The sequence below is a fragment of the Eurypyga helias genome, unplaced genomic scaffold (assembly GCF_000690775.1).
Source record: "Eurypyga helias isolate BGI_N326 unplaced genomic scaffold, ASM69077v1 scaffold35542, whole genome shotgun sequence".
NCBI classification, from domain to species: Eukaryota; Metazoa; Chordata; class Aves; order Eurypygiformes; family Eurypygidae; genus Eurypyga; species Eurypyga helias.
In genome coordinates this window covers 13,343-40,259 of record NW_010235921.1, presented here as the reverse complement: position 1 = coordinate 40,259, position 26,917 = coordinate 13,343, and the positions used below count along the sequence as shown (strand labels likewise).

General features: G+C 37.7%; 1 protein-coding gene across 1 annotated transcript; it reads left to right on the top strand.

Moving 5' to 3' along the window:
- Positions 1-244: 244 nt before the first annotated feature.
- PER2 (period circadian clock 2) lies at positions 245-23,151 on the top strand (the record flags this gene model as incomplete). Its single annotated transcript, XM_010146918.1, has 18 exons — positions 245-446; positions 1,788-1,839; positions 3,172-3,314; positions 3,648-3,726; positions 8,445-8,551; positions 9,177-9,330; positions 9,787-9,895; positions 10,252-10,383; positions 11,906-12,002; positions 12,761-12,917; positions 13,000-13,127; positions 14,712-14,885; positions 15,149-15,409; positions 16,831-17,678; positions 19,843-20,029; positions 20,554-20,746; positions 21,810-21,960; positions 23,002-23,151. Coding segments are annotated over 18 exons (3,324 nt in total), but the record flags the coding sequence as incomplete, so codon positions are not given.
- Positions 23,152-26,917: the final 3,766 nt, after the last annotated feature.

Genomic DNA, 26,917 nt, shown 5'->3' with positions numbered 1-26,917 from the left:
GCAGTGTTGGGTTGATGGTTGGATTTGATAATCTTAATGGTGTTCTCCAACCTAAATAATTCTATAATTCTACTTCATAAGCAGATTAATTTTATTGCTCCCTAAACAGATGTGTTTGAACATGATTTCCTTAGCTTTCATTTTGAACTTAATGCTTTTATATCTTAAGTGATTTTCTAAGAAATACATACTGGATTGAGGAATGTTTTAAACTGTACAAATAATTTGAGATTTTTGTTTTTAGGATATGTTTGCTGTAGCTGTTTCTTTGATTACTGGGAAAATTTTGTACATCTCTGATCAAGCTGCTTCTATTCTCCGCTGTAAGAGGGGTTATTTTAAAAATGCCAAATTTGTGGAGTTCTTGGCACCTCAGGATGTCAGTGTGTTCTATACTTCTACTACCCCATACAGATTACCGTCATGGAATATCTGCAATAGAGCTGGTGAGTGATTGCTACAGCAGATACTTCTGACTTTTTGTCATGGAAATGCTTGAGCTGATTTTGAATAGCCTTCCATCCTTCTCCATCATTTTTGAGGTTATAACACAGATGCATTATTAAAACATCTCTGAACACTACTACACATATCACCCACTTTAATAAATCTGGAGGGCTTGACTGTTGGCTAAAAGTCTTCTGAATGTTTTTGTTCATCATTTGGATGAAAGGGGCTCAAGAACCAATGAACAATGACAAAGTAGATACTCATGCTGAATGGTGGGTTTGCTTTCCACTTCTACTAGCAATCATGTGACCACAGTCTGGTGTTAAAATGTCTTTTCTTCAGATACAAGGGGGATAATGTTCTGCCTCCTTCCTTTGAAAACAGTTATGATTTGAATACTGAGCACCTTGATTACAGTGTAGAAAGATGTACTTCAGCTACGATGACCATTCACTCACCAAGTGTAATCACATCTCTGTTCTTTTAGTCTTAGAAAAATGATATTAGGTGTGCTGATGGTGAAGGATCAGCTGTCTTAGGGCACTTGGTATTTGTTTGTGGGAGGAGGATCTTTTTACCAGTTTGGCTACAGTTGTTAGGAATTGAGAAATAGCTGCCAACTCTTTTAACCAAGCACCTGAAATTCAAGGTCTGCTCTAAATGTTTGAAATTCCAGTCCATTGTATACTGTCTGTTAAGTTGGAGCGTGAACCATATCTAATCTGAAAAAAACTTAGAAATAAATACATATATTGGTAATGCATACATAAAACTGATTGGAAGGGACCTTGTGAGGTCTCTAGTGCAACCTCTGGCTCAAAACAGGGGCAGTGGTGAATTGTGACCATGTGGTCCTAAACACAGATATTATTCAGTTGTGCATCTATTTCTGAAACACTTTCTGTAGTTGTATTATGTTTATGTGTAACCTCAAATTTCAGAACCAGGGTTGCAAGTAGATTTCATGAATGAGCTGTCCTAGTGCTTTTCTAGGAAAGAGGTCAAATTTTGGGGTCCCAAATCAAACATTTTTGGTCAACATTATAAAGCACAGTGAAAAAGCTGATAAGAGAAAACAGCTCAAACTGGAGAACTGTTTAGATATGTTTTTGGCAAAAGGCTTAGTAAGCAAGCAGCCTCAGAATCTGAGTGGTATTCAGATTTAGTTGCTTATGAAGTACACTGTTTAGCAAATACATACAGAGACTTCAGGGAACATAACTTCTTGAATAATTCAGCCTTTATAATTTAAGGAAAATTCCTTGGTTTTGAATGTCATAATCTTGTAGTAATTTAAGTTGTTATGAAATATATATGAATATATTTCATATTTCTAGAGTCTTCCACCCAGGATTGTATGGAAGAGAAATCTTTTTTCTGTCGCATCAGGTAAGACAACAATATTATAAAGCTTAGTGTTTATAACTACAAAACTATGCATTACAAAAGTATTTGACTCTTACAAGAACCACATGGTATGCAAGTTTCTTACTTTTCCATAACGGGAACATAAGGCAAAACATACGCATGTCCTCTAGTTAATTAACTCCTAGAAGCTACAGAGAAAACTGCAAAGTGATTTCAGGAAGTCTCATCTGAGAAGTTAATTGGTGTGAATATTGACCTTTGCACCATTAAGGAAGCTGAGGTGGTATCTCTTCTTGCTGTGGAAAGTTTTCAATTGATGTTGACTGAACTGTTCTATTCACCACCTGCTACAGGGTCTCCTTCATTCTAGAAGACTAATCTCAAATCTTAAATTTATCTTTTGTCCTGTAGAGAAAAATACACGAGAGTAACCTGAATTGTCTCTTTTTTGCAGTTACTAGATGACATAGTTCCTTTGGATTTGCTTTGCTTTTCTGGTCTCCACTCCCTTTAGCTGGTTTTATTTAGGAAATGCTGGCAACTTATTTCATGGTCATTCTTGAGCAATTTAATTTCTTGCTGCTTATTCCAGTTCTGGTAGCATTTCCAAAACCAGAAGTTGTGGATCCTATTATTTAATTACTTCTGGATTAAATAAACACTTATTATCAAAGTACATGTAAACTTCAGACAAATTAGGGACAATGCACTGCTCCAGAGCATGGCATTGGATGTACCATAAAAGTACTGCTGGTGTTGTTTGTAGACTTCCGTCCCACTAACGTTAGCTTTCATTTTATAAAGCTGGGCTGTTACAGACTTAGTACAAGTGATGGTTATGTTCATTGATACGCTTTCATTACTATGCTTTGGATTCTTACTAGGTATACAACTGTGTTTATAGGTGAGAGTTCCTGAGTCTTTGGCCTTTTTAAATAAGGATAAATATTGTGTGAAAGAAGGTCTGTATGTTAAATGAGGGGATATAGTAATCTTCTTAAAATACAACTATAAATTCATCCCTTTGGAAGGGTATAATGTCACAGATTAAGATTATTGGATCAACAAAATAACTTGAGGAGTTGATATTTTTCTGTTTCCATCAAATTTCCATTTAAAGCAATTGTGGATCTCATGTCAGGCAGTAGACAGGACAACGTATTCTTTATTGAAGTTGGTATGCAAAGGATGTTAGCAGAATTAGCTTGTCTTATACCCAAAAAAAGAAATCAGAAAGTTGCGTGCTTGGGTGCTATTATAGTAGCTGTCATGAGAAAATTACAATAGATACGCTAACCAAAGTTTTAATTCAAGAGGAATCTGTTGGAATAATTAACTCTGTTTAATTATTAGTGCGGGAAAGGAGCGTGAAAATGAGATTTGCTATCACCCATTTCGGATGACTCCTTACCTTATCAAAGTGCAAGATCCGGAAATAGCAGAGGACCAGCTTTGCTGTGTGTTGCTTGCAGAAAAAGTTCATTCTGGTTATGAAGGTAATCCTTTGAGTGCACAAAGACTAGTTTGGTTTCCTGTGATTAGGAACTGTTCTGTGTTCTGCTACAGGAATTTCCATGCAATGTAGCACAGCTGAATTTCAGCCTAAGAAAGCCAATGATATGAGTTACTCTCGGTGATCTCAAGCTATTAAAGTGAAAATTGGTTCTGTTCTCTGCCCTTGCTGAGGGGCTGTGAGCTAGCAATCTGCTTTCCTGTGTGTTCTTAGATAGACTTTTAGACTTTACTCAGTATTTAATAGAAACATGTAGGTTAGTGTTTTATGTATGCACAAAAATCTGCTTGTTAATCTGCTTCTGTTTTTCTTGCAGCACCCAGAATTCCTCCTGACAAAAGAATTTTTACAACTACGCACACACCAACCTGTTTGTTCCAGGATGTTGATGAAAGGTAACTTACATAAAATAATCTCTTTCAGTTTACTGGTAAGAAAGCTATCTAGTATCTTTACAGGTATTATAGGATTTACCGTGTGTATGTGTGGTTAAAAAATGTGACTACTGAAGGGTGTCTAAACCAAGAAAAGTACATCCCCCAGTTTTCACTAAGCATCAAAACATAGCTCACTGTGGTATTGAAGTGGAAAAGTGTTTGCCTGCTAACAACTTGTTCTTCCCATCTGGGGCAAATCTGGATATAAATTCAGTGAATGAAACCCATGGTCAGGAAAGTTTCTGTGCTAACGATTATTACACGTATGAGATTTTTAGGTTTGTGTTGTGTTTGTTTTAATTTTTGATCCAATTAATAACAGTATATTGCTGTCACTTTTTGATGGCCCAAATAAAACTAGAGATGTGTCTTTTAAATGCAGTATTATATTTTAAAATAAGTCTGTGTTCTCAGTTCAATCTACAGTCTTCATAGTTCTTGCTGCTGTTGTCTGTATACAAACCCTCCAAATTCTGCTGGCTGAAGACTTTCACATTGCTTTGACAATCATGGAAGCTGCTTAGAATAAGTACTCGTATTTCAGAGTAGAACCAGATACGCTGCCTGTGATCTCAAGGCATACTCAGAGGCTCAGGAACTAAGGTGTAAGCCAAGCTTTCCTTTAGTCTTCTGGATTGCTTTTGCCTGGGGCCTTTCAAAGGATGTTGAGGTGATGGAAACGTGAGGTCTGTGAAAAGAATGGAAGATAGTCCTTTCGAGTTAGGAGCATACTTGACTGAGGAGGAGACAATCTCAGCAACCTTTCAAGGACAGGGATGCACTTTGGAATATTGTAGTGTTTTGAAGACTTGGCAAGAATTTACTTGTTCCCAAGTTGAAAACACAGGCTATCTTTTCCCTTTCTTTGTCTTCCTCTTCCCTTGTTTTACTTGGTACCTTCTTCATGATGGTTTCTGCTATATGTTGGATTTTATTTTGATTTTTTTTTTTTCTCTTCCTCCTTGGTGAAAACTAAGTTGGCTGCAATAGTAGCATCTGACTTGTGAGTTTCTACCTTCTTCTTGTTTTTAAGCATTCTAAGAATGCTAAGATTTCCTTTATAGGTCTAGAAGGGAAGGATGTCTACAGGCAGAGTGGCAATACAGTGGACAGTTTTTGATTTCTGTGGTATCTTTTGGGTGGGAATATTTTTGTTTCTGAAGAAATACGCTGTTCTTTGCAAGATCTTTAACTGCAGCAGAATAGAAAGGGGTTGGGGGAAATGAGGTTTTTGGGAAGTTTGGCGAAGCTGGAGTCAATAAGGTAAAAAAAAATTACTCTGACTTCTGAGACAGTTTATCTGCAGAGATTGGGCACATTAGTATTACTACAGCACACATTTTTATTAAACAAGAGTTGCAAAAGGTAGCTATTGGAGGTTACTGTAGAAGACAACGGTGGCTAATCAGTGCAGTTAAGTCTGGACTTTGAGGTACAGCTGTTTTTGGCTAACTTGTGCAGATGTTCTGGCTTAGTGTGAAAAGCTCTTGTACAACAGAGGACAGTATAATGCTGGCAAACTTTTTTCCATGGTATGATTTTTACAGTCTCTCTAAACAGCTAAAATTGACAAAAGAACTACTTAGTCCAGTGTAGTTCTGTCCTCCTCCTGGATTTTTCCTCTCTTCCTCATTCCCACACATGCTCCAAGCCAACTGCAGCTGTGCAGGGTGGGTTTATCTTTTCAAATAGGCTGATGGCACAGTGTAAAGCTTCCCTTCCTCCATGCAGCCCCAACTCATTTATTTCCAGTAGTTATTTAACAGAAATGGCAAGATTTCTGAACTGAGAGTTTTGCCCTTACTCTGGGGCTTTGGTGGAGTGAGTACAGTAAGTACCTTCTATGTGGCTACTATGGAAACTTCTTTCCTCTTAGTCTGGTGTTACCGTGTCTTCTCAAACACCATTTTTGAATGCTCACAGTGAGGGCTAATTATGTTGTGGTCTGATATTAGGACTTTGCTGCTTTTTTCTGTTCTGGAAATCTGTGTCGTTGATTTTGCTTTTAGTTATTTAATTCCTGAGAGTGTTGACAGCCAGGTAAATGTTTATCAAGATATACATACGCATTTTATTACTCTTAAGCTCTCCAGGGTTAGATGGAATACACAAAACAATAGATTCTTAGAGAAAGTGGAGTCTAATATTTAACAATATACAACTGAACACCTGCTGTCAAGTGAGAATTGTTCATAATTCTCAGTGTTGCCTGACTTGCATAAAATAAAGTTAATTCTGTAATCGGTATGTGTTCGTGGGTTGGAAAAATGCTTATTTTTATTATTGGAGAATGTTAATTCTGCAAGTGGATATCTGCACAGAATATGCTAAGAGAAAAATAAATATTTTCCTGAAATAAAATTGCTCATTCCAATATATGTTTGTCTTTGAAATGTATTTGATACTTGATGTGTATGACGGGTCAAAGGAGTTCTCTGTAGTTCACAGTGGAGTGATCTTAATAATTGGATTTAAAGGAGTTTCCTATTTAGCTTGTGATGAGAATGTAAAGACACTTTTTATTAATGAATGACACTTTAAATGTCATTCTATAAAAAACTGAACCTGCAGCCTCCCCTCATCAGCCATTCTTAGGCCATATGTGCATTTGTGGTCATAGAATGAGTTTGTTAACTTAAACTCTGAAATGTTTTGAGTTATTCGTTATGAGGAAGCATAATGATGCTGAGGTGTGGCCTGTCATAGACTGTAAATTAAGTATTCTCAAATACAGCATTGTATGATCACAGAAATGCAGGTTGGAAGGGACTGCTGGAGGTCTCTGCTCCATCCTTTTGCTTGAAATCAAACTGTTGCCCAGTTCTACGGTAGGTCAGTTGTGACCTTGTCTCAATAATGCCCGAAAACCTCCAATGATAGAGATTGTGCAATCTGTGTGGGACTGTTCCTGTGTTGGCACTACTCGCTTTGTTAAACTTTTCCTGACATCCAGCATAAGCTTTCCAGATTGCAGTCTGGGGCCATTGCCTGTAGTTTTATTGTCTGGCACCACCAAGAAAATTTAACTCCATTTTTGCGGTTGTTGTGGGAGGCTTCTGGATCATCCCTTAGCCTCCTCTTCATCAGAACAGGCAGGCCCAGCTGTACTCATGAGTCTTGTGTTCTAGATCCCTGACCCTTCTGGTGGTCTTCATATCAGTATAAAAATATTTAGGGGCTCTTTTAATAGCAATTCCTGAATTTGTATCTTTCTTTAGAACTAGATTAATAAAAGTTTAAAACTTGGTCACTTTTAGGGTTGATGTTCTGTCACAACACAAATAGATGTAGGGTTTGCCAGGCTTTCATAAAGCAAGTGGCAAAGAATAGGAGGAGCTGAACAAAATCTCATGTTTTCTGTTTCTTACAACATGATTTGATGAAGTCCTAACTGAAGTCATTCAGAGTTGATTGGTTTTTAAACTCCTCTGGCAGCATAACTTTTCTTACGTGCTTTGAACTCAGCAACGTTTCTAAATGTCAGTGTGTCAAAATGATATAATTTTGCTATGAGTTTTATGCCAGTTTCAGCTTTGTAAAGTTGTTGCTTTAGATCATCCATGAGCTTTCAAGACTCATAATTGAACTAATTGCTTCAACAATAAGGCATTAGTTGCTATCCTTGTTTTCCCTGTAATGCCTCAACCTCTTTGCCAGAAGGGTGTTTGCTTTGGGGGGCTGATTTAATTCCAGTTGGTTATTGGACTGTTGAAGGCATTTGTCCCGTAATGCTTTTGAGTTCCAACACAACACAAATCCTGTGTCTGTGGTGCCCTACAGCTAAGTTCTTCTTCAAAGCTATTCAGGTAACTACCTATTTCTGCTGCTAGGCCCTTGTCAGTGGATGGGGCTGGGGAGGAAGATATACAGTGCTTTGAGTATACGAGGTGAATTGTTGGCATCTGGCAACTTCTTAAACATTATTGACTAGTATCGAGTTAATGAGTTTTATTTTTTCAAAGCATATTTATGGCAGTTAGCTCTTAGGGTGGGGTGCAAACTGACATCTGTGAGCTTTGACTTTCTCCTTGATGAGCGCTTAAGTGATCAGTGAAAATGAGTTAATCATATGAATCAGTCATTCACATCGTTAGAAGTGGTCATTGATTATGTGCAGAAATTTGATAACTTTCAATTTTTTATTTTAATTGATAAGCTTGCTTCCTTGCAGTGCCTTTATGAGTTAAACTCCTAACTGGCCTGTGAGGGGGTTTGCTTGAGTCCTAGTCAACTCCCCTGTTGTTAGTTCAGCTATAGTAATCCTGTGATCCTTAGCCTTGGCTTGCAGCCCATAGATAGAGGTACTATTTACCTTCATGGGACTTTTACACAATTAAATGTTATTAATGCTCTGTTAAAATTAGGGTAACTATTTATCCTGTAGAGCTAGGCAGCATAGAAAAGGCAGAACTGCTGTAGTGGACTCTCTGATTTGGTCTGATTGCATTGTTTTATGGAATTACCAAAAAACACCCCAGCCACCCCACAAAGGAATGAACTTGTTCGAAGAATACTATTGCGATTAAGTTGGCGCTGCATTTTCCCCACATTTATACTTAAAATTCTTCATTATCTTTATAAGAAAAAGAGCAAAGAAAACTTCAATTGGAAGCATTTTAAGGATTAAGTATACATTTATTCCACTTGACTTTTTTCTTTGTTTTTTCTTTCCCCAGAGCAGTACCTTTATTGGGATACCTACCTCAGGACTTAATAGGAACACCAGTCTTGGTGCATCTTCACCCAAATGACAGACCCTTAATGCTAGCAATTCACAAAAAAAGTATGTAATCTCTTAGTGTGGCAGAAATTTTCTTTTTCTTCTAGAAGTTAATAATCACTATAAAGACCTCGGTAGATAGGAGGTGAAAATTAATTGTGACTGTGAATTTTTCTGCAAGTAAATTCTGAATCCTTTAATTTACAACTTGATCCTTAATGCAAGTAGATGAAAATGAGAAAATGCCCAATTGCGTGTTTGGTGTGAAGCATATATATCTGCTGTAAGCAAATTGACTGTAAATGAATATTTCATGCTTAAAGAAGATTTTCTTGAGAATGCAATGATAGAAGCTGTCATACTTTTAAATAGTAGTCTGTCTTATTTCATTGAGGGAAAAAACCTGAAGAGCCATTCTGGCAATGTTAATTTGTTAAACTTTGAAAATGTAAAGCTGATTCTTTTAGTTATCTTCAGCTGCTTGTGTTCTGAAGGTGATTTTCTTGACATAGTCCAGTAAATTATGAAGGCCTGCTTATTCAGGTAGCCCAACATTTCTAAATGTATAGACGTATCTGGTATTTGTTCCTTCAAATATCTTCCTCCTTTGCAATTCATTGTAAAATCCTGCATCATTAAGCAGAATTGTGCAGATATTAAGCTGAAATTTCTTTCTTGTTCATTACAGTACTTCAGTATGGAGGACAGCCTTTTGACTATTCACCCATCAGATTTTGCACTAGAAATGGAGATTATATTACCATGGACACTAGCTGGTCCAGCTTCATCAACCCTTGGAGTCGGAAAGTTTCATTTATTATTGGAAGACACAAAGTTAGGACGTAAGTCAATAAACTCTTGGGTTTTTAAGGGTGGTGGGTTTTGGTGGTGGGGTGTTTCTGTGTTCTATTTTTATTTTAAATTGTTACTTTCCCTCCCCTTGGGTTTCCATAGTGATCCTTAAGAAGGACTTAAGGTTTTTTTCAGAGAAAAAAGCCAAAGTCACACATACAGATTGCTTCCTTTTTAAATTTGGGTTTTGTGATGTAATAACTGCTTTAAAATGAAATTTGAAGTCCTTCAAATTCTGCCAATAGTGTTAAGACTTGCTTCAGAAGAGGGAAGTCATGTTCAAAGTGAGTAAGGGTATGTATTCTATCCGATTGAAAGGTTGTAGAGGCAATAGGATAATCATCAGATTCTGCTTACTATATATACGTGGTAAATTAAAGTTGTGGTCTCTCTGTGATTGAAGTACTTGCATTTGTCGTGAGCTGGGTTATGCTTGGTTTATGCAGGGGTCCCTTAAATGAAGATGTCTTTGCTGCTCCGAACTATACAGAGGATAGAATCCTTCATCCCAGTGTTCAGGAAATCACTGAGCAAATATATCGCCTATTATTGCAGGTACAGCATGTGCTTTAATGTTACCCTTTTCATTTTCTGCTGAAGAAAGAGCATTTACCCATGTGTGACGTTTGTTTAGCTGTAACTGTACTGGAATTTCTGGCTACAGTCCTGGAAATTACGTACACTCATGATTACCAGACAAGTCTTACTTAAGTATGTTAAAGCTCCAGTTGGTATTTTAAGGAGCTGTGGAGTCTTCACAAAAATAACCTTCAACCGAAAAACCTCCCCCCAGAACCCTAAAATAAAAAATAAATCCTTTTGCTCATGTGGCATTACTGGTAACAATTTTAGTTTTGTTTAAAGCTGGTGTGCTGAGGATAAGTGTGTGTATGTATACTTCTTGTTAACAGCCTGTGCACAACAGTGGATCCAGTGGCTATGGAAGTCTAGGTAGCAATGGTTCGCACGAGCACTTAATGAGTGTGGCATCCTCCAGTGACAGCACAGGAAATAATAATGAAGACACTCACAAGGATAAACCGGTAGGTTTGGTGTTTCTTATTCAAGTATGTGGCACAAAACAATCTAGTAAAAGTGGGTGTTTGTTTACTTTCAGCAAAACACTTTCGAATTAGGATGGAAAGAAGTATTAAGAAAAGTCATCTTTTTTGTTTAACGTGGAAAAAACCCCTTTCTGTCTAGGGAAAATAACATTTCTGGTGTCGATGAAGTCTCAGGGTACTGAAGCACAGTTACAGGCATGAAAGTCAGTGTGTATGAAGAATGTAAACCTGTACAGTGTGTTAACTTACTCTGTCTGTTACATGTTACTTGCTGTGTTTCAGGGAAAACCGTCTGCATATTTGAAAGTAGTTTCTTTTGGGAGGGGAAAGTGTGTAATTACTCTTTTCCCAAATGAAATTAAGATGATAAAACACAGTACTGCCTGCATAACTAAGTGTTGGCTTGACCTTGATCACATTTTGTTGAAAAAAATACACTCTATAATATGGAATTAAATTTAAAAAGAACAACACCAAAACAACCCCAAAAAACAAACCCACAAACTGTTTTTTTTTTTTAGCTTAAAACTTAACTTTACCACGATTTGGCCATTGCTGCATCTAGCTGCTAGTGAGATGTAACTTGAATTTCCTTAGTCTGAACAAAACAGCAGTGTTAAATTTGTGCCTATGCTTAACAGAACTATTCTGTAGGCAAGTTACATCAGGCAGACAGTGATGTACTGAATGAGGATGCAATCAAAGGAACTGCACCTTTTAACTTCTCTCGTCATTTTGGCTTTCCTGTGGTGCTTCCCAGAACTTTTGTAGCTCAGAGTTGCATTTTAATTCTGAAAGCCAAAATTTTCCTGCACTTAGTTACATTGCTTATAGTCTAATTCTCCCAAATGTGATTTCTGCTTCTGTGATCAGGCTTCACAGGCTGCTGCTCTTGCCAAGGTGGTTTTTTGCCTGGCTTTCAGTCCTTAAACATTAGTGGCTTAAGCAGATGAATTCTCTGGGGTTTTGTTTAACAGATACTTTTCTGCTATAGCTCTGAAACGGAGTAGGTTAATGTTCAAGGAGATCTTGGTTTTGAGGGAAATAGATGCCTTTCTTTCTTTCTTTCACTACTTCCACAGGTAATGAAGACTGTTACAGTACAGTTATATAACATCCTATCAGTGCTTGGTTAACTTCTAGCACAAGTAGTTCTCAGTCTTAGCAGCAATTTTTTGTTTATCAAGTGATACTGTTTTTTTAATTTTTTTTCCGAAGTCGTCTTAGTAATGTATGTTTTATCCAAGTCATTCAACCATATTAAAGAAAATACACAGAGTAATTGTGTACAAAAAACCATACTTTAAATTTCTTCTCATTCCAATTCCTAAAATTCTGCTGCTGCACAATAACATTCTATACATCAAAATTTGTCCTGTGGTCTGACTAATTGTAAGGTAGAGATTAACTAAGGTTAGATTTTAGTCTGTTGAGGAATCATTTATGCGTGATGTTTTATGTCAGAATTTTCTAATAACTCTGTTTAATGACCTGCTTTCAGGACGTTTGTCAAGACGCACGTAAGGTCAAAAACAAAGGACAGCGTATTTTCACTGACAATAAAGCAAAACTGGAATGTAAGAGGGAGCCTTTTGCAGGTAAGACATTAGCAAGGTAATTAAATATTGGCCTGTTGCGCTGGTGCCTTGTATAATAGTATTAATTCTTTTTTTCTAGTTCAGTTCTAATCAATGCATAAAGACAGCAATTTTATCAGTTACAATGATATTGTTCTGTCTCTCCACTGTGTTCAGGAAAACAGTGTTCAGCTATGTCTGTATTGATAATGGTATAACACACAGTTAAGGCGTGTCCTAAAGCTGTTGTTTTGAATTACCTTCATTGACGCTCGTGTTTTCATACCAGTCAAGCATCATCTTTTTTGTTAGGTGGAGGAAAATGTTATGGAGGTTGTCTTTCCTGCTTGTGTTGTAACAGCAGGATTTTTTAAGTTGATAAATGAAAATCTTACTCATGAGATTTAAATTCTGCAAACATTAATAAGTTATTCTTCTAATAATTTGTTATAACTTAGGGGCACTAGAGTTGTCCTCATACCAAGTGTGTTTCAACTCTAGTCATATCTATTCCCTTACAGCCATAGTATCTATTTCCTTTGCATTATTGCCATATGCAGCAACCTGACTAAACATGAAACCTCCAAAAATCCATTAAGGAGAGGAAAATATTTAAACAATGTTCATCTAGTAGTGCACATACCTCCTAATTGCTTTACAGTGGTTAACTTGTGACCTGTTAGGAAATATGTATAAATGAGAACTTTTACTGTTGCTTTTAGGGGAATTTGCAGGGGTTTAATGCTCTAACTGCATGATAGCAGTATCTCTTTTCACAGAAAAACAAAATGGTCCTGGCGGTCAGGTGAAAGATGCAGTGGGAAAGGATACTGCGGTCTCAGCTGCTCCTAAAAATGTGCCTACTGAAGAGTTGGCTTGGAAAGAACAGCCTGTATATTCTTATCAACAAATTAGCTGTTTGGACAGTGTCATCAGGTAAGCAGCCAGTGTGTAAATTACCCTTGACCTCTGGACTTAAGACTTGCAGATCTAATATGGGTAAATCATTGTATTTTAGGTACTTGGAGAGTTGTAATGTGCCTGGCACAGCAAAAAGAAAATGTGAACCTTCGTCAAGTGTTGCATCATTGAGTTCTGGAGTTCACGAACAAAAACCAGCTGATAACGCTATACAGCCTTTGGGAGGTACCTCTACATCACAGCTTTTGATTGATTTTTTGCTAGCAGCCAGTTGGATGCTACTGCTTTTCAGAATAGTAAGAGTAGCTTAGGCATGACCTCCTAGCTGTTTTCTTAGTGTCAGATGTTGGCGATATAACTTCTATCGTGAAAATGTTGCCTACAGACAAAATACTGAGTAGCTTGAATATGTGGATTGTAGATGCAATAAGCTTGTTTTATACTGTACAAAATACAGAAGGATTTTGAGTTTTAGGACTTGAATCATTATCAAATATAAAAAGCTTGTTTCACAGTTGTGACTGGTAAGAACAGCCAGCTGCAAAACCTGGCAACTAATTAATTGCAACAAAATAATGGATATTACACTTCTTGCTTCTTTGTGGACATGAACAAAAAAAGCAACAAGAGAGGGTAAAATGTAACATTGGACCGCACTGTGTTGTGTGAGGCAGAGGAACCCATTTGCGAGGAATGTCTAGCCATGAAAACATAAAGATGGGGATTTCTGAGGATAGCTATATAAAAAGTCTGCTGTAGGCAAAACCATGTACTTAATTTGTTAGGACTTATGTAGAGCATTTGATACAGTTGCTGTCTGGATGGGGAGCTAAAGTGAAGAACCTAACTGTTTGGTTAGTACAAGAATTGTTAGATTGGTAAGGAACTGTGCATAAATGACATGCTTGCTGATTCAGCCTCTTCGTTATATGAGGCTGAAGGGGAATTGTCTAGTGGAGTTGCTCGAAAGTTGCTCTTGGAAATGATCCCGTCTAAATTTCCTTTTGATGAACTGCGAAAAGAAGTTCTAATGCAGCTTTTAGAATCCAATTAGAAAGTACCAGTATGCATAGGAACAGAATGTCCTGTTAGGAGGGATTGAAGTGCCTTGAGAACTAGCAAGGAAGAAATGGTGGAACTAGCGTCCTACAATTAGGAACACTAATTCATTTGGAGTGTCGGCAGTTCTAGTTGAAATGAGAAGATATGGGCTTACTAGGTAGAGGTGCACTGGTGACTGAGAACGATGAAGCTTCCAGCATGCTCTAGTCAGGAAAAAGGCAAACTTTAAGTTTTAAATATGTTTTATGGCAAGTATTCCTACCAAAGCAGGAAGGAATGCTGTTTTACAAGGCACTGGTATGACCTCTGCTGGGTTATTGTGTATAGCTTTCAGGTGAGGGAATTTAAATAGGTGGATGCTCAGAGCAAAGCTGTTAGGATTACCAGCTAATGACAGAGACTAGTGTACAATGAAATGGGGACTGGGTGGGACTTTGTCTTAGGCTGGAAGATGCTAAAAACTTTCTTCCAAAATTGTGTCATGAAAGAAGAGTGAAGACCAGGAAAGATGAAAAAGTCATTTATTGAAAAGATTTGGTTTGGCTGTATGGGAAAATGGAGCATTAGATTTGGTTGCTCAGAGCTGGTACTGTTCCTGAAACATTCTTGGCGGGATGTATCAAGTAAATGTTCATTTTGTCTTGTCAAGCACGATTCAGCTTCTAAGGATTTGCAACCCTAGCAGCAGATAACTTGCATTCACTGCTGCATGTGTTCAGTAAACTACAACTTTATTTCTTCTCATAGATCCTGCTGTGCTGAAGGCATCTGGTAAATCAAATGGTCCCCCAGTGGTTGGTGCTCACTTAACATCTTTGGCTTTACCTGGCAAGCCTGAAAGCGTTGTGTCTCTCACAAGTCAGTGCAGCTACAGCAGCACCATTGTTCATGTTGGAGACAAAAAAACGCAACCTGAGTTAGGTATGATTTTTGCTAATGATTTTTCTCCAAAATGGTGACTGCTAGTACGTTTAAACTTCAGACAGGTGGATAGCTAGTATTTGCTTGTGACTTATATTTTCTTACAGGTAAAATATTCCTATCTAAATGGAATAAATAGGGACAGAATCTGTGTCTTAAACTTACAGCAAAAATATTACAGAATTGTAATGGCATAAAAATGTGTATGCGGAGGTTTTTTTAAACTTCATCTTGAGCTATTTTTTTCCTTCCTGTTTCTGTAGAAATGATAGAAGATGGTCCAAGTGGAGCAGAACTCTTAGATGGCCAACTCCTTGCCCCTCCATCCACCTCTGTGCATGTAAATCAAGAAAAGGAGCCATTTAAAAAATTGGGACTTACAAAGGAAGTCCTTGCAGTGCATACGCAAAAAGAGGAGCAGAGCTTTTTGAATAAGTTTAAAGAAATCAAGAGATTTAATATTTTTCAGTCCCACTGCAATTACTACTTACAAGATAAACCAAAAGGACGGCCTGGTGAACGTGGTATGGCGATAGTTTTCACAATGAATCTTGTGCTTATATAGGAAGCAAATCCTGTTGAGAGGGTATTTCTGTTTTTAGCTGTATGTTGGGGCCACTGTGAATAGTGACAGTTGCATGCTATTTTTAAAGTTCACAAAAAACTCCTTCTGATAAATCTTGCCTGACTATTGAGTATGGAATAGCTTTTAATGTAATAACTGACATCTTTAGTAAGGTCTTGATCTTTTTTTTTTAAAATCTGTTCACTATACTACTACTGTCATGCACCTACTTTCAAGGGACAAAAAACATGCTTTAGTGTGTTTGCTTTACCATATCTATGCTTCTATTCCCTTGTTTTCTTTTCCTTCTGTCTTTTTCCATCTGTCTGTTTGTGGTTTGTTTTGTTTCCAACCCCTTTTGCTTTACACCCAGTTTCCCCTATTCCATTTTTGTGTAATCAGTGAAACAATCTGATAGCTGTTTGGTTGCCTTTACCTTAATAAGGGGATCAGTGGGATGAAAATGGCACAGACTAGCTGTAATAGAGATACTTTTTTTGTTTGTTAGGGTTAGGAACTCCAGATGGCATTTTCAGAAGTGCTTGATACAGATCTGACTTTGTTACCCTTTCAGTCCTGACTTGACTTGGAACAGAAGTCAGACTCTGCTAAGCTTTTTTTTTTTTGGCAGACTTTTATATTTCATTTTTTATTTTAATAGTTATGCAGGTCCTTGATTTAGGAAACCTGTTCTGGAACCCCTTTAGTTCTCTTGTGTTCTTTATACTCAATAAACTTTCAGCCTTTTTAAGTAAGCTTTATACAAAATAAAGGTGGAGCAGCTTTTAGTGCTGGAAAATATTTTATGGATTTCCTCATATCTGAGAGTTGAACTGACAGCCTTCACCTAGGGAAGAGTTGCTGACTTCTCCTAAAATAAGATAGTAAAGGTGGCATGGGGTTTTTTCCCCCCCTTCCTCTCAAAATTCTTCTCTTTATGTGTACTTTCTGTCCTGCTTTTTTCTCCTCACCTTTTCAGTTAAGTCCTTTATGACCTTTACTCTCTAGAAATGTTTTCATTTATGTCCCATACTGCTTGCATTGTAATTGCTGGAGTAATTAGAAGTTTGCCCCTCTGGGAGCCACTGTTTTGCAGCTTTGTGCTGTTTGGGTGACACACATTTGAGCCTGAATTGATCCACTGCTGCTGTCTTTTTCTCCCGTGGTGTGTCAGCATGGTTTTCATTGCTGAGTTAACTCACCTCTTGTGCTAAAAGTAAAAGTGAACCTGACCCCTTCCCAAATGCTTCCATTTGGGTAGTTGAAGGCCAGAACAGTGGTTTTGAGCAAGTTCTAGGGATGAAAGGGTGAAAAGGATCCATCAGGATGTAAGTGGGATCCTTCCTGATGGTTTTTATATGGTGTATATTTTTTTTGTAGGTGGCCGTGGACAAAGAAATGGCACTTCTGGAATGGATCAGCCTTGGAAGAAAAGTGGAAAGAACAGGAAATCAAAGCGCATTAAACCACAGGAGTCTTCGGACAGTACAACTTCGGGAACTAAATTCCCCCATCGGTTCCCTCTTCAGGGTTTAAATACTACTGCTTGGTCACCATCGGACACTTCGCAAGCGAGCTATTCAGCCATGTCTTTTCCCACCGTTATGCCTGCGTATCCCCTTCCTGTTTTTCCAGCAGCAGGGACTGTGCCACCAGCTCCTGAGACTTCACTCTCTGGTTTTAATCCGTTGCCAGACTCTGGAAATACTTGCCCTATGCAACCATCCCAGTTCTCTGCACCCCTCATGACACCTGTCGTAGCCCTTGTGCTCCCCAACTACGTCTACCCAGAGATGAACAGTAACTTACCTCAAACGCTTTACCACAGCCAACCCAACTTCCCTGCCCATTCCACTTTCTCCTCACAGGCAGTATTTCCAACACAGCCACCGTTTGCTACACCCAGCCCTTTCCCACAACAGGCGTTTTTTCCAACACAGCCATTCCATTATAATCCGCCAGCAGAGAGTGAAAAGGTTCCTGTCACAGAGCCACGAAACGAGCCATCTCGTTCCTGCACTCCACAGTCAGTGGGTCCTCAAGACCAGGCTTCACCACCGCTGTTCCAGTCGAGGTGCAGCTCTCCTCTGAATCTTCTGCAGTTAGAAGAAACCACAAAAACTGCTGAAAGTGGAGCTCCTGCAGGTGTACATGGAGCTTTAAGTGAGGAAGGAGCCATGGGCAAAATCATGACAACTGAGAACTGTAGTGGAAAGAGATCCTTACCAGTAAGTATGCTGATGGGTTTGGAGTTTTTTTTATCAAGTCTTCACGTTCTTGAACATGTTTGAAGTTGTTAATATGTAGAGATGACGCAAATGATTCCCCCAACCCCCTTTTTCCCATCTCAGCTACATTGATTTCAATCCTTTCACCTGTGGGACCTACTTTTTAGTGACAGACAGCAATTGGTCAGTATAATGCCAGGAGATGGACTCACCGTTGTAGTTTGCAAATTCAAACTTCAGCAAACTGAATAAAACGTGAAATTCAATCTCTAGAATAGTCTTAATCTTTAAGTAGTCAACCCACCTTGCTGTTCTTCTAAAGGGACACCTAGGAAGCTTGGAAATAGATTCCAAAACATTTTTGTTCCACTTTAAAAAAAAAAATGAACAAGTCCACTGGAAAACACTGAAGTAGATCTAAAATAATACAAGCACTTTATTTTTGGCAAAAATTTTTGGTCTAGTGAATTTTTGTGGAGGGACGAAGCAATTCTATAAGTGGTCTGAAAGAAGCTGGTTTAAAATGAAATCACATCTTTGCTTATAAACAAGCAACCAAAGTAAAGGAAGAATGAATTACTGCTTGCAGGCCATGACTTTATTTTTGTTTGGTTTGGTGCACTAAAACTATGCTGAGCTCTTTGGTAACTTCAGGTATGTCTGTTTGGTTTTTTTTTTTTTTTTTTCTGAATCATTCAAATTTGACAAATCAGTTGTAACAAATAACCTTTTAGAATGGCTCCTTCCTCCTGCTTTTCTTGTGCTGTGGTTTTTAACTGTTCTCTGCACCTGATGGTACAGTTACAGAGCAGAACTTGGGTTCACTGCTGATAAAAAGAAAGCAGGCATTGGAAGGGGTGGCTTTTACTTTTGGGCATGTCTGAGCTCTAAACTCCTGTAAGTAAAAAGCATTGTTGGTGTTGATGGTAGGAGCTGATTAGATGTGTGGGGAACGTCTAGATCTCCCTGTTAAATTTTCCTCCCTGGTTAGTTTCCAGATGACTTTTCCTTATGTTGATTCTGAAGGGGGATGAATAAGAGGGAGAACAGAGAAAAATGGGGTTTTTTTATAACTGCCTTTCTAGAGGAACTTGCAATCTTGATTGACAAATTTTTGCTTTGTATCACATTGTTATTACATTCTTGTTATGATCTTGAACAAATACATTCAGTTTTCATTTAAAAAAAGCAACTTCTCTATCGTAAGAGTCATGCCAGTGCCACTTACAGAGAAATTTTCAGGGGTATATGCATCCAGTGCCCTATTTGCAGTAAGGTATTTTGTGCACTACATAAGGTCTATGAAATCTTGGCTTTGTAGGGACTTCTGACTTGTGCTGTGGTCTAACAGTGTGTCTGTGACGTACAGCGGGCTCTGAGATGCCTCTGCTGGATTAAAAGAAGCTTGATAACAAAACATAATATTAAAAATTTTTCTGGCAAACAGTTTTTTTTTTTTTTTCTTAGACTGTTGATTCCTTTTCTTTAGAAACTTGCAAAATGTAACTTTCTGTAATTTCCTCATCACTTACTGGAAAATGAGAACAATATGGGCATTTGTTCATGCACATGTTAAGCATAAAACTAGTTCTTTACATTATCTATTTTGCTAAACTATCAATTTCTAATGTTTAATCCTTAAACTGACTTGTGTTGAGGTTACTTTAACGTTCTTCCCGTTAAAAGCATTCAAATATATTAAATTGCCTAGGAAGCTTGCATCTGAGAGCACCTTCCTTCTCATCGTGCACTGAGAGTAGTAGCAGTGATGGACTGTTGATGCAAATCACTTTGAGGTAGATTATAGTAGGAGGAACTGCTAGTATGTCTTAGGTGGCTTGGGTAAATTCTGACTCATCCAGGACAATAGGGGCTGTCAAAACTGAATAGCAAGTGCCTTCCATACTTCCTCCCTTACTAAACTATATACATATATAGTTTTAAAGAGAAACTTGTCTGCCTATCAGTCCGCTTCATCATTATTCCTCACTTCGGCCTTGGCATATGTTATTGGAGTTGTCTGTCTTTCAAATAGCTGTGTAAACATATTAGAATATATAAAATGAAATGGATTAATACTAAATGTAAATTATTAGTAATGAAATAGCCTTGGTTTTTTGGGTTTGGTGTGTTTTAAAATTTTTTCCCTTCACTTTGTTATTAGGCTGAATCTCCAATGGATGCTCAAAACAGCGATGCACTCTCCATGTCTAGTGTCCTGCTTGACATTCTACTACAGGAAGATGCATGTTCAGGCACTGGCTCAGCTTCTTCAGGGAGTGGTGTATCTGCAGCTGCTGAGTCTCTGGGGTCTGGGTCCAATGGCTGTGGCATGTCAGGGAGCAGAACAGGTAACAGGGGCAGCGAGTACTCTCTTTATGTTTTAGAAGTTTTGGGGTGTGTGGTATCGCAAACACCACTTGAACATAAAGTGCCTTATGTAAGATCTTTATTGTCTTTAATCCTCATTGCATAACGTATTCTTTTATTTTATAAGATAGTTTTTCATTTGTGCTGGATCTATGGTATAGAACCTTTAACTGTGTGGAAAATAGCCATTAAGATACTATGTAGGTATGACAGAATAATGAAAATACCATACTCCATGTTTCATTTCAGAGCTTTTAATTTCAGTAAGCAAATTATTCTGTTGTAATTTAATGGAGACTTAGCTTGAGAACTTGAGTTTTAAAAATACTAATGCAGTTATTAAGGGGTGGAAATTTCATTTGTTTAAAAGCTTAAATAAAATAGTGGTTGAATTTATACTTTGGTTGAATTTATACTTTGTTCTCTTTAATCTTTATTTTGAAAAGCGTTCAGATAATCTATGTGTCTGACAATTTATAACGAAATTTTACATTTCTTTTTAAAGGTAGTAGTGAAACTAGTCATACCAGCAAATACTTTGGGAGTATTGATTCCTCAGAAAATCACCATAAAACCAAAATGAAGGCAGAAATGGAAGAAAGCGCGCACTTCATTAAATATGTCCTTCAGGATCCTATATGGCTTTTGATGGCAAACACGGATGACACGGTTATGATGACTTACCAGATACCTTCACGGTAATTCCAATGTCGTAGGCCTTCACGAACTGTATACGTGTTAGGGGGAGGAGGATGTACTGAAGGAAAGATATACATGAATCTCTGTCTCAATAGAAGTAAATTGGTTGTCATGTTAACTCAGTATCAAGAATTCCTGCTTTCAAAATACAGAAGGACTGGGATGATGGTGTAAAAAAAAAAAAAAAAAAAAAATAGAGAAGACATTGTAACAACTTTAGAACTTTTCCCTAGATTTGCAAATACCTTGGCATTTTTCAGATTTTGTAGCCTGAAGCATTGACAACTAGAGATGAGAAGTCCAGTAGACTGTAAGAGTAGCAAAGCCTGCCAAAGAGAACATGGTATAAAACAGGTTATTGTAGTAAGAATAGTTAAGCACAGTGTCAGAGCATGATGCCCAAGAAGAGTAGTGTAAAGCCAACCTGTTCTTAAGTATGCCGTAAGGAACAAAAATAGTACTGGATGTCTTAGAACTTGCTTTCTAACGTTGTCTTTTATAGAGGCAAACAGCCTGTAAGTGTTTAGAGTGGGGTGGGCTTTTAAGTTTCTGAATCAAGGTGGGGCACTGAGGGGAGAGAGAACTTTGGGTGCTGAAACAGGGCAGTGTTTTCTAAATCTCTGCCTCTTAATCCTGAAGTTTACTCCATTCTTGATGATCTTCCTACATGTATCTTAATAATTCTGCTGTAGTATCTCTTACGTGCATCTAGCGTCCGCTTTGCGTTGTCCTCCCAGTGAGGGGGAACTTGGAACTTACTGTAGTAGCAGAAAAGGGAAACTGGAGTTCTTTGTGGTTTCACCAGTGCTGCTGCCTGAATAGCTCTAAAATAAAATCCCACCAGTTAAGAGTTGACAAGACAACGAGCCAGTGTTAAACTTGTCTTCACATGCAGAAAGCTCCTGAAATAACCACGCTTAATTTTTTTTCCAATATAAGATTTGTAAGCTTAACATTCCAGAACAAAAATAGTCTTAAAATGTTAGAGTTTGACTGAGTAACCTTATATAGGCATAAAGCCCAGAAACTTGAAGCTCGATCTCTAAATATGTTTCATTTTAGAGATTTGGAAACAGTTTTAAAAGAAGATAAGCAGAAATTAAAGCAAATGCAGAAACTGCAGCCAAAATTTACAGAAGAACAAAAAAGAGAGCTCATTGAAGTTCATCCATGGATCCAGCAAGGTGGATTGCCAAAAACTGTTGCTAATTCTGTAAGTTAAATGAATGAGTTACTTTTGCATGTTGTTATGAAATCTTGGTCAATTACTCAGAGGAAAAAAATGAATTCAAACTTCCATGCAGTGGTTTCTTGCTTGATTTAATTAACTACAAGACTACTATAAGTAGTCTCTCCAGTGGGAAAGCCAAAGTAGTAGTGACTACAGTATAAGAAATTTCCTTCCTGTTTATAAATTTTCTGTGTATCTGTTTGAAATCCATTATCAACAGAGCCTGAAACATCACTACATAAAAAAAAATCTCTATTTTTGTGAGCAGAAATCTGACCATTGCTTTCTAGAAAGTTCAGAATTGGTGGGAATACACTGTTCCTTTTTTCTATCAGACTTCTCATGCAGGATCATCTCTTGCCTTGATTCTGTAAGTGGATTAATGGCTTGAAAAGTGAAAAAGACCAAAAAACCCACAAACAAACAGATTCCGCATAAAGCATCCTTGCAGTTTTACTTGTTATCTGTGTATTTTACTTATTCACATACGAATACCTGATTTGCATTCTTTTTTCCCCCAAGCTTTCCATCATCTATAGCTTTTTTTGAACATGTTATCAAATGCAGAGGCTATCTTTGCACACAAGTATTTCCAAAGTCAGTGTAACAGAACTGCGGTGGGATCCTAATGCTGATGTTAGTTACTGCAAGGTTAATACTACAGCACCCAACTTATGTAAGTGCACAGTTGCTTCACCCCGCAGCTGGGGTGAACATACAACTGCAGGGTTAGCAGTCGAGTGGAGGAAAAGGTGACTGGAAGTGCATGTAAAATGTCAGCGTTATAAATGAGCTGTGACATAACTGCTTCCAGTAGAGTTCTCAAGTACTTGTATTGATTTATTACACGTTAGAAAACGATTGCATGGGAGAAAGTTGGGGAGTGGAATGTATCTGGTAGCTGCAGCAGAGAGGTAAAGGTTCCTTTGGAATCAGGGATCACATACAAATGGACTGTTGTTTGGAAAAGCTTTTTTTTTCCCCTTTGTCTTATGAGAGTTTCTATAATTTTCTTCTTTTTAGGAATGTATTTTTTGTGAGGACAATATACAGAGCAATATTTATACATCGTATGATGAAGAAATCCATGAAATGGACCTTAATGAAATGATTGAAGACAGTGGGGAAAATAACTTGGTTTCCCTGAATCAAGTCAGTGAAGAACAAACATAACCTTTGAGCCAGTTGTTTTCAAAGCTGCTTCAAAACTACAGTGATGATCCATAAAGGTTTTAATCTTGTATCCAGCAAGATGAATCCAGTTCATAAAAACAAATGTGTGTGTTTCTTGCTCGAGAAGAGTAATTTGTGAATGAATCTCTTTTTTAAATGGTGGCAATCTCTTCCCAGTAAGGACATTGTTGAAGATGGTATAGCTTTTCTTTAAAAAAAAAGACTCATGTTTTGCACTTATATGCCTCAAGTATTTCTTTATAAACTAGAAACGTTCATTGATGCCTACTGTTTTTTGCAGAGTGGGTTAATGAGTACTGAAAATCCCCTTACGTACATACGGCTCTTCAAATCTACTTTGGTAATCATTCACCATCATGAATTGTTCTAGCAATGTTGCTTAGTGGCTCTTTAGCATTGTTCTCAATATTTGAGGTGGTCCAGCAGAGTAGAAGAAATAACCTTGAAGCAAATCAATGCATACTTGTCCTTCTTATACCAGTTGAACCCATCCTCTTTGTTTGCTTTCTATAGTTTTGAATGTAGGAACCTTTTTTTGTCTGAGAGATGTTGAACTAATTTTGTACGATGGTCTTGGGTTGGAATACTTTGTGAACGCGTAAGAAGGCATAGATGAGTGCTGACAACTTTGTAGCCTTTTATTTAAATGGACACTGCAATACTATGAACTATTTGTTACCTTGAAGCATCATTTCTGAGCATTTATACACAAGACATCTTTATGCGTAAAGATTTTAAAAACTAAGACCGCGGAGGATGACTGCGCATGCTCCAGTGACTGTTAGACTAAGCTTGGTATAACTTTAACCTTTTTCCGATTCGTTGTGTCGGGAAGTTGACCAGCAGTTTTTCCTGTGTGGCTAAACAAACATCAAACTTGTATGTGACAAGAGAGGATTAGATGTTTCTTGTCATTGGAAGCTCTTATAAAAGAGAAGTGATTTTTGAGAAAAGCGTTGACTTTCACTGTATTTGAATTGCATAATCAAAAATGTGGCTGGATCCTTTGCTCTCAAGGATTTAACTTTAATGCCTCTGAGATTGTATTGACTTGAATATGTGTACTTTATGTTCCTGTGCTGTTTTTACATGTTGGATGTGGGAAAAGAACACAAAAGAGCAACTTTAATATATTGTTTAGCTAAAGGACACTTAGTTGCAGTATTGCTAGATGTCAGCGGTAGGTCTTGGGGTGAAAAACATACGGAGAAATTCAATTAACTTTTATATGTTTGTCTTAAAATATTTTACATGGAAAGCATTTTCTTTTTTATTAGGATAACATTTCTATTCACTGGAATTTAAGGCTGTTTTCATGCTATAAGAATACTTCTCTTTGCATACAAAGAGGATATGAAATTAGATCTGACACCACCAAAAAGATGCAGAAGTGACTGGTATTTGCTTAGTGGAAGAAATAATTTGTGAAAAGTAAGTAGTTACTAATTAGACAGTGTCATGACAAAATTTGCATTGGAGACAGGTTTTGCGGATAGCAGAGTGTGTGAACTTGTGAAACAAGTAGAATCACAATTTAAAAAATATCTTACGTGTAGTGTGAAGCACTACCCAGCAAGGTCTGATTCCTTGTCTTTCAATAGTTTAGCAAGGTCAAACTTTAAATATATGTAAATATAAACTGAATGAGAAATTTTAAAATGTTGGTGTTTGAGTCCGATGTATTAAATGTTTTAATCATAAATGGAACAGTGCAGCTATACCAACATAGTAAATATATTCCATTTTTACATGTAAACACAAATAGTTCCAACTGGACCAGGGTTTGGGAAAAATAAAAGCTTTATATAAAGGAGTGCATCATAATTATACAAATTATTTTCAGGGACTTCTCAACCACTTTGAACTTCTTTGCTTTAGCATGCTTTTTTTTTTGTTGGTTGTTTTTTTGTGTTTGGGTTTTTTTTTCAGTTTTATAATTTGTTCTCTTTTTTTCTTTTCAATGACCATCTTGTAACCATAACTTAGTGGAAGGAAGAGAAAAGTATATTTAGAGCATTTTGTGGATGTGCTTAATTATGGACTTAAATCTTGCATCCTTTAAAGTGTTTGCATTTACAGGGTGGTATTAAAATATTTTCCTGTAACTTTAAATCTACATGCCTCCATTTATAGATAAGATTCTGAAGCTGTAACTTTTCCAAACTGTTGTAAGATGATTTGTGATGACACTTTGTCAACATGTCAACAATGTTTTCTGTACACTGTGCAATATATTTTGGTTTTGCCACTTGTGACTAATTTTTATGACTTTGCTTTTTAGAAAACTGGTAAATAAAACAGATATATTTTTAGTTGCTTTTTTGTTCCTTGAGCTCCATGTAAGAAGCCAAAAAAAAAAAAAGTTATTGATAGTATGTGAACTGGTATTTCAAACTGAAGAATTTGCATGCTCTGACATTAGTCATGGCTTACTGTCCTGAAGGTTTAGTGGTCAAATAGAAGACTGAATCTTTATGTTGACTAGTTATTCTGAAAATGTACAAGTTTACAGACGGTATGCAGCTGGGTTCTCTGTGTTTTGTCGTGAAGCCACCAGAAGGCACACTGTCCTTGCTGCTTTGCTTAATGTCAGCTCTGGCTCCCTTTTTTTCCTGCAGCCCTCTGGTTTTGTATGGAGGGCTGAGAAGTAGAGAATTCCAGTTAACGGCCCTTGAATTTGCGTTGTGCAGTGATCATTTGTTATCCGTTGTGGTGTGAAGGGTCATTTCTTCTGAAGATTGCTGAAATTTGTCAAGCTGGTGTACTTCTCTGATGTTCTTGTTTTATACTCTGCGTGGAGAAAGAAGGGAGGCATGCCGACTTGTTTTCTCACTTTGAGCAGTGATGTAGTTTAGTGGGTGTGGGATGCTGCTTTGGACTGCCCCTCCAGTTTAGGAGGTCGTCAGGTTATGAGAACCTCATTAGGTCTTTTTTTTTTTTTTCCCCCCCCCAGGATTGTTTTGAGAGGTGTTTGGCTTTTAAAAACAAAACAAGCTAGTGAAAACCCTAGTTTGGTCATGAGGGACCCAGATATTTCTGTGAGCTGCAAAATCAAGATATTTCTGGACCACAAAACGGTTCACACCAAGGGTAGAATTGTGGTGTTGTGTGCTCTGTTGCCAAGACGTGCATTTTAAAGCATGCTTGTTCAACACATCGTCCAAACCCCTTTGAAGTCGGCTGAATTGACCCTAAACACATGAGCAGTTCTGTGTATGTGAAGCGTGAAAACGCTTTTGTCCTAACAGCACCTTGGTTCCTTCCTTTGCTACACATGCAGAGGGGAGATGTGTTGAGCTCCTCCTGCCTCAGTAGCCCCTAGGCGTCACTGGTGTCCTGAGAGTGGATTTCGCAGTTTTGCCACCCCTGTTTCTCCTCCGTTCAACCGCTTGTATTTTGGGGCTATTGAGTTTGCCATGACATGATTTGTGGAAAGAGCTGTGGCTTGAATTTCAAATAAGGTGATGAGAAAATTCATGAGGAATTGTTGGCCCAATGATAGTGAATGCAAATACAGACTTTCTGCTTTAGAAAAGGGAATCAGACTACTGAAAAGCATCAGTTTTTAGACCACTTAACAGCTGTTATGAATTTGGAGGAACAAGGATGCTCTCCTTACTGAGAATGAAGATCCTTGATTGCTCTTCTGGCCCTCCATGGAGGGTGGAAAGGGCCTAATGCATTGATAAGCCTCTGACTCAAAGAACATGGTGAAACGTGTTGCACGCTTCTGGCAATGTAAGAA